At 41.8% G+C, this 11206-nt stretch overlaps 1 protein-coding gene across 31 annotated transcripts in view; it reads right to left on the reverse strand.

Annotated features, from left to right (window-relative positions):
* The window catches only part of RBFOX1 (RNA binding fox-1 homolog 1), a 910365-nt gene extending 906738 nt beyond the window's left edge, over positions 1–3627 (reverse strand). For 7 of the 31 annotated variants that reach the window (XM_074599156.1, XM_074599147.1, XM_074599134.1 and 4 more), the window contains exon 1: positions 3020–3625. Coding sequence is in view for 16 of the 31 variants with exons in the window: in XM_074599134.1 (XP_074455235.1) it covers positions 3020–3022 (3 nt within the window). In the remaining 15 variants the exon portion in view is untranslated. Of the gene's footprint in view, positions 1–2527; positions 2767–3019 lie in introns of those variants that run through there. The other 24 variants (XM_074599155.1, XM_074599141.1, XM_074599142.1 and 21 more) reach the window with 9 other exon arrangements.
* Between the last annotated feature and the right edge of the window lie 7579 nt (positions 3628–11206).

The raw sequence follows: 11206 nt of genomic DNA on the forward strand, positions 1-11206 counted from the left end.
TCACTTCTTTCCTAACTCTTCAGTTTTATTCACATGTTACTTTTCTGAAAGTGCAGAGGCATCCCCAGTCTCTCACATGAAATGGGAAGAAGTCAAGATCTAAGAAACCAGTAGAGTTCGTTCCAACAGATGCATAAAATAAACACAGTTAAAAGGAAAACATATTTCAACTACTATGTTTCTCTCAAGCTGTAGTATTATATCTCAATCTTAATTAGGGAAGATTTTCAGACTAACAGACCTTTCACACAACTGTATGATTAACGTAGCCACGTCTTCCATAACTGTAAATAGTATTTCTTCTTGTGGCCAGCACTAGGAATTCTATCTTTACAGTATATAATGCCTATGATTCAATTTAAAAATCAGATAATGTCATTTCAAAGTTACAGCATGATAAATTAGTGATGGTGAATTATTTAACTCAGCCAATGGTCTCTTCTGTCCTGTATTTCCAACCAGCTCAACTTCCCGCACCGCAAGTGAATACCAAACAGCTCTCTGGGTCTTAAACAAAGCTGACCTGTCTGCACAAAGTGAGACCAAGGATTTCCATTAAATCCCTCCTGAAAACTAGGCAAAAACCTGGTAAAGGCAGCATATACGGAGGGCTGGGAGAGAAGAAATAGGTCCCTCAGAAAGCAGTATATAATACTAGAAGCGAGACTGACGGGGCACACCAGAGGGAGAGACAGTTTGGAGGATAAGACTCTTTAGAAAAGAACTAAGTAAGAGCATATACTAAGAAGAAAAAAATGAGATGAAGGGAAAAATAGCAAAAGCAGGAAGAAAAAGTACACAAACATCCATCAGAGATGACACAGGTACGAGCTGATCTTGCCCTGGGCAGAAAGATTGACTGCACAAGTGGCCGAGCCCCCTTTGGCCTTGCTATTCCATGTTTAACTTCAAAGGGGCTTTGCTTAAGACTGCAGCTTGGAAAGCAAGGAGAAACTTCAAAACCCACCAGTACTGGCAGCCATGGCCTAAGGACATAACATTCCCCCTGCTTTGCAGCAAGCCAGCAGTGCAGGTTAGTAAGGGATTACACCAGCGTCGAGTGTGGAGCATCACTGTAATAATTCACAATGCTGCGAACCGGACCTTATAATCCTACACGTGTACTCGTATTCTATATCACGTTATGCATCCAAGAATTAACAATCGCGCTCTCTTCCTCAACACTTGACTCAGGCCAGTATTTCTGTCATTTAAGGAAACCCTTTCATGAAAACCAGAAAAGCATCTTCATCTTGTCAAGGACACCAAGTACTTCAATTACAAGAACTATAAAAATCATCAATGTACTGTGAACTTTACTCATTACGTTTCTCAGCTATGTATTACTGATACTCAGTTAAGTACTAATAGAAAAAAGAAATATAGTCTTGACACTATAAACACAGGCTTCATTTCAGGAAATGCCAAATACTTTGTCTAATGTATTTACAACAAGAAAAAACTGTAAATGAAACTTCGGTAGCCAAGCCATTAAAGCCTACATGAGATAGAGGGAAGATTTGGACTATAATCAGAAATGCTACATAAAAATAGTTTACCAAAAACTCAATAACTCAAAATTGCTCAAGAAAATAAAAATAAATTAAAAGTACCGTAGCTTGAGCTATTTTAAATTGCTACTATAATCCTGATAACTGGAGCATGTGATACCAAATACTTTCCTAAAAACTAAATTATCTGATATGCATTGAAAATTCAAACGCACACACACACCCGCCACTCTTCCCAATATGTATTTTGTCAAGCAGCTGCGACTATTTGGTCTCTAAAAAATAATCATTTGAGTAAAAGGAATAATTTAATTTCAGGTTGTAATGGACCACGATCAATCTCTACCACAGAGTGACAAAATCCTGCTTCCATTTTTATAGCCCATACATAGAATTGTTTTCACACTTCTAAATGGCAAATAAAACGTGCAACATCTTTCCTCTCTTAAGTATCATCAAGTCTAGAGTGAGAAGTGAAGCCAGGGACTTGACATTCTTGGGACACCATCTTCTGCGTCTGATGTATTTTATGATCCAATTCGCCTTGAATAAGCTGAATTTTATTTCAAGTGAAAAAACAGCCATCACTAAACCACTCAGAAATCTAACATACCATGCCACATTTGCAATTCAGGGAGTAGATAAACAAAAGCTGCAGATTTGGACAAGATCTTTCACACTTCGCTGATATGAATCACTCCAGAGTCAAACTTCAGACCACATTTGTTTCACCATCTGCGTGAACCACGTTAAGTTGGCAGCACAATCTCCAACAGCCACATTAAAAATTTTGGAACTGCAGAACATGTGCCACTGTCACACTGCAAAACCATGCCTCTGCTCAAGAGCGGCGGTTCCACCTGGAACTGCCTATACATTTAAAACATACGGAGTGCTGCTTCACCTGTAGTGAACACATACATAAGCAACACCAATACTTTTTTTCCTCATGGAAGCAAACAAGGGAAAATGATATAATGAATCGCCTATTAAATAAGTAAATGCTGATGACTTACAGGCAAGTAGTTTCCCAGCAGCTAAAGATCTGCACTCTTTTAAGCAGTAACTCATCTGAAACCCGACTGGCCATTTTTCTTGTTCTTCCATCTATTTTGTGAGCCACCTCCCGTGCCAGCGTTTTCCCCGTAGCACCTTCCCCGATGGTTTTGCGGGAGGAAAGCCGAGCCGGTGCAGTGCCGCTCGGCTCCCCGCTCCGCGCACCTGGGGCACAGCAGCGCACCCTGCCCGGCACCGCCGCACCGGCACCGCCGCTCCAGCCGCGGCACCGCGCCTCTCCCAGAGCCCCCCCGCCACGTCCACGGACGCTCCGCGGACGCGCAGCCCTCCGCCCGGGCCGCCCCGGAAACTTTCCGGCCGTGGCGACCGGCGGCGGCGGGAGCGCCTCCTTGCTGGGGGGAGGGCGGGCAGGGGCCCCGCCGCCGCGCACCTGCCGGGATGCCCCGCGCCGAGCTGCCCCGCTGCACCCCGACACCGGCCGCGAAACTCACCATAAAGAGACGAGCGCAGGCGAAGGGTCGCGGCGCCTCTCCCGTCCGGGCAAGTCGCAGCAGGACGCGGCTCCCCGCCGCCGCAGCCCCTTCCCCGCGGGCAGCGCCACCGCCCTCACCGCCGCATGCCGCGCCCCCCGCCGCCGCCCCGCTCCCCCCGGGCTCGCCGCCAACCGGCAGCGGGGCGCCCGGCCCGCCTGCGAGCAGCGGCGAGACCCCGGGGGCCGTCCCCGCCGCGGCTGCGGGTGGAGGAGGGGGGGGCGAGCGGGCGGCTTCCCACTCCGCTCAGCCGCGGCCGGCGGGAGCCCCGCACCGGCCGGACAGGGACCTTCCCGGGGGTGGAGGCGCTGCCTCTCTCCAGCCGGCGCAGAAAGTGGCTCCGGAGCGGTCGGGCGGGCGAGGGTGACCTTCAAGCCCGGCGGGGCGGGTTGGGCTGGGCTGGGGGGAGAGCTGCGGGGGGCCGGTTGCGCCGAGGGAGGCGGCGGCAGCAGCACCCAGCCGCACGGGAGCGGAGGGAGGGAGGCGAAATGGAGCGGGGCGGCGGCGCGGAGCCCCGGCGGCGCCGGGCGGGGGAGCGGGTCTCCCCGGCGGGCGGAAGGCACGCCCGCAACCGGGATTGGCGGCCGCGCGGCGGCGCCCGGGCTCCCCGCGGGGCCCCGGAGGAGCAACCTCCTCCCCGCATCGCCGGCTGCCCGGCACCGAGGACGACCCGTGCTGGGGGGGAAGGCCGGCAGCTCTGCCGAGGCGGAACCTCCCCGCTTCGCCGGCGGCGCGGTCACAACTTTTTGTCCTCGGCGGAGCGGTGGCCCCCGGGGGTTGTCCCGGAGAGCTGTGTGGTTCCCCGGCAGGATCGGGCAGGGGGTGTCGCTGCTGGCTGCGGGGGGCAAACTAATAACAAACACACACACAGAGTGGCACTTGGGAAATTGCTGATTAAAACGATGCCCTTGGCGGTACTCTGACATCTCCGCCTGCTTCCTCCCCTTCCTCTTGCCCAAAGGAAACAGAATCTTACACGAATTCAAACGCTCAGCTAATGAGAGGAGGATCGCTGCATCCCTAAACGCATGAATTACTGTTAAATCAGGCTGACAGCAGCTATTTATGAGAAAGATTGAAAAAAAAAAAGTAAACATCAAGAACTGTCAGAACACTGCCTTGTCCTTTTCAATACATTAGGTACTAATTCTGTAATGATCAAACATTTTTGTGCTGCTCAACCTCCAGTTACAATAAATTAATACCACTGAGACTTAATTCAACATGCAAACTTGTATCAATTACATATGGGTAGTCTGAGGATAAGATAGATGTGCTACCCCCTATGGTTTCGAAGCAGGGAGTTGTTTTAAGTGTATAGCTAGAAAATGAAAACCCGTGATAGAATGTGTGGTAATGAGGAAGCAAACTTTAAATCGTAAGTGTATGATTCCTTAAAAAAAAATTTTACACGAATCATCTCCCTATAAATTCTTTCATCTGTGCAGAAAATAAATGCAGCTGTAACATTCTTAAGTTCAACTGTAGATGACACATATAACACGTATGGAAGTATCTCCAAAGCACACATCTATATTCCAGTGCCTCTGCTTACAGCTTTGGGGCTTGGCCTATTTCTTTTGCTGTTTTAAGGCCCAAGGTGTGATCCTGGATCCCCTAAATTGGGAATCTGCTCAGTGGAATTGCTCATGAACATACCTTTACCAAGTCACACCAGCTTAGGGAGCTGGGTCATTTCAATTATTAAGTTCCGAAATTATTATTCCTCATCAAACATGAAGCAGTGTTAAAGTAATGGCTGGAAACCTTTAGCTCCACATTGTTTATATCTGTCAGATCACTGATATTACAAAGTTAGTCAGACATTCATTTTCAGGATCAAAATTTAAATTGTTGTTATTACAACAGATTCTTTCAAAATGTACGTTTTGCTCTGTGACTGAGGTAGGCTGATGCCTATTAATTTCATTTAAAGACCCCCAGGATGGATCTTTAAATCCACCCTGTGGGTTTCCTCTACTTCTTATTTCAGCCTTCCAATTCTAAAATCAAAACAAAAAGGGAATTGGGAGGCTTCTATGTCCAACAAATGTAAACTGGAGGTCAAAACATCATTCTAAGTTCTTAAAACCACTACAAAATGATTTTAGAGTGAGTAACTTTGGTTATTCTTTGCAGTAGAAAATATCTAAACCCGTATTTACTAATCTGTCTGAGTGTGACACTAGTAGAAGCTTAGTGAGTATAAATTAAACACGATGCTGTAAAAATTTCTTCATCTCTTTCTTAATTTCTGTATATGAAAATAATATTCAACATTTTGATTAAATAAGACTGACTACTTTGATAGCTTTGTCATATGGCCAAATATCTCCTACTTTGTCATAGCTTTCACTGAACTGAACTGATAAAAAAAAAAAACAGAAAGAGAAACTTTAATGTAAAAAAATTCTGCCCTTTAACGATACAGGACTCTTGCACAGGACCACACGGCCCTAGGCTTATGAAACAGAGCAAGAAAGAAAGGGCCATCTAGTGCCTTCCCAGATGAAGCAGCCTGTAATTCCTTTCTCTTCTCCATATATGGGATTTTCAGGGTGGCACCAAGGATCAGGCTTGCAAAGATTTTTAGGTATCTCAATTTTTTTCAAAATCTGACCTGTAGTCTTTCATTATCCACTAACCCACCTGTGAAATCACTAGCAGTATTTCTCTAGCCAGCTAGCAGCATTAAGAATGAAGAATTTAAAACTATTTTAAAATAATAAACAGGTGAAGCTCACACAAATATGTGAGCTATACTAAAATCCTTCATTAAAGAACACAGAAAATGTCACAGACTGGAATTAATAGAAAGTTATCTTTCCACAGCTGAGAAGCAAATACTCATTGGAGTATTAAGCACTACTCACAGGATTAAAACTAATTCAACACAGGTGTTTGTTAGCTTCACCTGCCCTCGATTACAGAAACAGGTGGATATTAAATGTCTAGACCAGAGCACCTCTTTTGGAATATCAATACCGACATATTCTCCTTTTGTATAAATACTATCAAAAAGTCTCTCTTGGGATTTTTTTTCATACCTGTTTTCCCTTTGTTCCCTTCACATGAAAGACCTTTGATCTGCAAGTCATATCTTTCTTAAAAGAACTCCATACTCAAAAGTCTGTCATCGTTATTACATACAGGCTCCCAGCTGAGGTTAAAGTTTTGCTTCGGTAGGTGGCTACAGGAAGAAATAATTGTTGATTAGAAGATACAACAGATAAATTATGGGCAGAGAAGTAAAAGCCAACAGAAGTAGCATGATACTCTTACAGAAAGGAGTGGCAGAGCAGGGAACAGCACCTAAATGTTCTGTTTTCTGTTCCATTAAAATATTTTCTTTCCTAAACAGGATGTATCCACGTGTACTTGCCTGTACATCTCTTAGACAGCATCTGCCTTCAGAAAGGTATTTTGCTGTTTATTTGTCTTGTAATATACAGTACATTTAAGGTATTTGATAAAAAATGTTAGTGATTCTGCCCTAAAGTCATAATTGCATGAAGCCGCTATTCACAGTAACTTCTGTAGGTAATGTTTACAAAGAAAATACACAAATTTACATATAATTGTCTAGTCATGCACTTAAACAAGTTGTCTTTGGAAGGAGACATTTTCCAATCTAAAGGAAATTATCAATAGCATGAGAACAAAATAAACGGCAGAACAAAATAAAAGCTCTGTTGAAACACAACATTTTGAACAAATTCCCAGTCAGAGATTAATCCTTAAAATCTTTTAACAAATTTCTTTTCTGAATAAAAGCCTATTTTGAGTTTTCATAAAACTTGAAGTTATTTTCCCTTTCAAGTAAAATGTCTTCAGAGTTTATTTCCAAATTCTTCTTTTCTTTTTTTTTTTTTCAGATAGTATTGGAAATAAAACTGGTGTGCAATTATTCTAATCAAGAAGCACCTAGGTTCTTATGAAAAACGTCAGGTTTTGCACCTTCTGCAAGAAAGCAGCTGGTCAGCGAAAGAAAAACTGTTCTTGTTTTGTTGCCTGCTGAATTCTGGAATAGATGGAACATCCTGCAGTAGAGGACTCACACTGCAGAAGGCAGAGCTTGGGGAGTGCAAGGTGGAGCAGACACATCCTGAAGCTCAAAGGCAGTAAGAAGCCACCAGAAAGGGCGGCTCCTTACCGTGGCTTACACTATGGCTGTGTAAAACTCACTCAAAACTCACTCCACTAACAAAGTACTTGAAGTTTCTAGACTAAAATGGGGTTATTTCAAGAAATTATTCAATGAGCAAAAGTTTCCACAGTTTTACTGAAATATTTTTTTCTTCCTGCCTTTCCTTTCATGTACTGTCTTGATTTTCAGACGCTGCAGTGATGAGGGTTCCTCCAGGTTCCATCTAGGCCACCTTTTTTTGTCTGCTGTCAGCCTGTTTAGGTCTTCAAACTCATTGTGGCCATGCACTCAAGACTTTTACTGACCCTTCTCCCGCACATTTTTGGAAAACAGGCAATCAGCATCCTTACTTTCAACTACCCAGACAACGCAGCCTTCTCCGTATGACCCCTCTTCAGTGGTATCCGGGCCAATAAGGTAACTGCAAATGTTGCAGGACTAAATTCTGTATGCAGAAATATTTGGGAGGAGCACTGGGAGCAGAAAGTCTGTGATTTGCTTCCGATCATCTCATCAGCACCAGGAGGCAAGAAGATGGTCTTTTTTTTCTCTGTATAACCTCTGGAACAAGATCATCTTTTTCCTCAGCGTGACTTTTGAAAGGCAGGGTTAAGCAGCCGAGAGCATGTTCGGGGAAGTGTTACTCACACAGAACTTTCCTTAACAGTCTCCCAACACTCCTTGAACTGTACTGCAGCCTGAGAACACCAACCCATGCGCAACATATGGAACCAGATGGGCATGTATGTACCATGAAACATCCTTAGGTTCAGCACCTGGTCTGTAGAGCTGATTTGTTGTTCAATGCTGCAATTCTGTGGGGTAAAACAGATAACTGCAGTAGACAAAAAAAAAAGGTTTAATTGTTTCTTAAAAAAAATAAGATAATAAAATAGATCTATGAAAAATAGAAAATAGATCTAAAGAAAACAGACCTATGGTATGTGGGAGATGAACTGGAGGTAAAAGATGGTTATTTCTTGTTCTGAATTGTTAATAATTGTTCTGAACAGTAGACTACGTAAGTGCTGCAGATGCTGTAAAAAAAGAAAAAAATCAAGAGAAAAGTGGTAAAAAAATTATTTCAAGTCTTCAAAACAAAAATTTTGTGTATTTGTAACAATACTATAAATAGCACATACATATCTAATGCTTTAAAAATTCATAATTTATTTTCAGCAAAGAACATCTATAACACATCCACAACCGCTGCAAATGTATGCCTTCATTTGAAGGGCTGTTAATTTCATTACCAATGGTAAGTGAACACACAAGCTATTTGCAGTAAAATAGCCATGCTTAAAGTAAAGTAAATCCATTTGTGGTGGTTGACAATGTATTACAAGTTTCAGTGCCATAAACACTTCATGAATCATCTTCAAAATAATTAGGCATTGGTATATACTCTGGTAATAGTCCATTGATAGGTAACCCTTCAGACATCACCAGGAAACATAGCCGTGAATGATTTGTAGAAAGACAGTATCATCATTCTTGACATTCATGACAAAACAGGGCACAAACTTAACGAAATGGACAAATCAACTTTCACACACAGAACATGAAAAAAGATGTACCATTCTGTACATGTACCGTTCTGATGGTGGCAGTTTTTGAGTTTAACCTCAGATTTCTTAAGTGCTTTTTAATTCTTGACAATTTATAGCATCTTGAGCACTTGTTTTCTGGATAGTGTTGAATAAAGACAATGATGCCAGCTTTGGAGTTTTGGTTAGACTGAATTTCTCCTTCACTTGTGCTTTGTAGAGAAAGGATTATTCGCTGTGTATCAAATACTGTAGTCTGAATAGTTTAATGCCTTTGTCTTGATGTCAGCAGAAGGTGTTAAGCTATTATTGCTGTTGTTACCTTTTTGTTCACATAGTTCTAGTTAGGAAAATAATTTTGTGATATTTGATGCAATCTTCTAAGTTACTGTTACATTTAGGTTTCAGATTTCAGTCTCAAAGAATAAAATTAAGTATATCGTCACACAGATTTAAAATCTACTTAATTAGAAATGTTTAGTTATTTTAGTAGAATCTTTTAGTAGAATGATAATACTTCTCTTTTTAATGCCCAAATAGCAGTATCTTCATGTGCTGATATCTAAATATCTATAAATTAGAGACTTTCCAACTTATTTGTCTGTGATAAAATGTTAATTTGTTTCAGTTCGCCAGGGAGTTGTTATTCTGAAATACCATTTTTCTCTCCCCTGACTTTAACTTCTAGCACATGTAAAATTTCTCTTGAAGAAACATCTCGAAGAAACAACTGCATGCCCAACTCATCAGCATCTACTGATTTTTATCTCTGGGCTATATCTCCAAGTTATTTTGAGGGTGCCTTGGGACTGAGGACTGTTAGACAGAGCTGATAGCTTATTGCTTTATATGTGGAAAAAAGGTCAAGCTGGTTTAACTGACCTTTCTTGTAGGAAAATTACAGGTTTGCATGTTGCCTTTTTGTTATCCTTTGTGGCTGGATTGGTCCACAGATTAAACAATATCAGGTTCTGTGCTTCATTTCCATTTATATTTAGGCAGGGCTATGGAAATGTTGAAAAGAATTGTTAAAAGCAACGATGTAAGCATTTTTTCCTTTAAGTTTGGGACATTTGCAAGGGAGGAGATATGCCCTGCTACTTAAAGAAGCAGAGCAGGACTCTGGGAAATTTTAATCCAATTCCATCTCCACCTGACTCCTGAGGATGCCACTGTCCCAAACCACAAGCCACTTCCCTTTCTCTTCAGCTCTGAAATGGTTTTCTTCCCTGAAAAACGACAACAACGATCCTGACTTTCTTTGTAAAAGAGCTACTAGACCATTTAGCTGTAAACACACAGCCAGGCTATGGAGGAATTCTGTGCCGGCCTGTGTGGACCATGCTGTAACTGGTCCAAGGAGTACACTCTTCTTTTTTAAGCAAAGGAAATACTGCAGATGCTACAGAGAGGCTTTGTAATTCTAGTCACAAATAGAGTAAGAGGGAATACTCATCTTCTCAATACTTAGGTAATAATTCATGGGGAAAATATCTGAACTGGAGAGTCCAGTTAAGCAATATTAGAAGATATATTCAGGGTATATTTCGTGCTGTGATGTGTTGTCTTTAATTCTTGCATTGCCATAGCAGGATTCAGAGCAATTGACAGTTTTTATGGTTTCTTCAAGTGTAACTTCTTTGATTATGCCATAATTCATAAACTTTTTAATATAGAATCACTTGTGCAGGTTTGGAAGTACTTTTTCCATACTTGTAGCTTATGCAGTTTACTCTTTCTAGAGCTGTCTGAACAAACTGGCATCTACAACAACTTCAGAATGTGCTAACGTTTTCATCACAACCTCTAACTTTTCACCCTACATTTGAGGAGCTAATTGACACTTGCATTTACATATATGAAAAACTTAAATTCTTATTTGAAGTATTGATTGAAATACTCATGCTCAAAGACAGAATTTGAAAAAATCTTTCGTAAAAACTACTTGATTCTCAATGCTCCAAAACATGAGTTTCTAGCTAATCTTTGTGGTTCATGAATTACTGGATTTTCAAATTATCACCTGCCCCTCAGCCTAACAGTATGGGTTTGGCATTACTCCAGAATTGAAGATAGCAAATCCTGGAGTGTGGACGAATGTAAGTGACAACCACTTGCCTAACATCACACTTGATTCTATGTTTGACAGCAGAGAAAGGATTTAAAATAGTTTTATAAAAAAACACTACGGAGAAGCTATTGTTTAGCCAAGAGAAAGAGAAATAAATTCCCCGGAAATAATGAAATATTTTCCAAAACATTTAGCTGTGGGTCCATATTGCTTTAGATAGAGGATCAAGCTAAACAGTAGCGCATTATAAATAAGAATGTGGAAGAAAAGGAAAAAACCTGCAGAGGTGTATTCAGTCACTTTTTAAGGTAGAGAGCCCTAGAAAATCCAAGAGCTGCAAAAAGTGAGATCTGCCACAATCTCTGACTACACATCTTTGGGAG

This window comes from Larus michahellis, chromosome 8, assembly GCF_964199755.1.
Source record: "Larus michahellis chromosome 8, bLarMic1.1, whole genome shotgun sequence".
Taxonomy (NCBI): Eukaryota; Metazoa; Chordata; class Aves; order Charadriiformes; family Laridae; genus Larus; species Larus michahellis.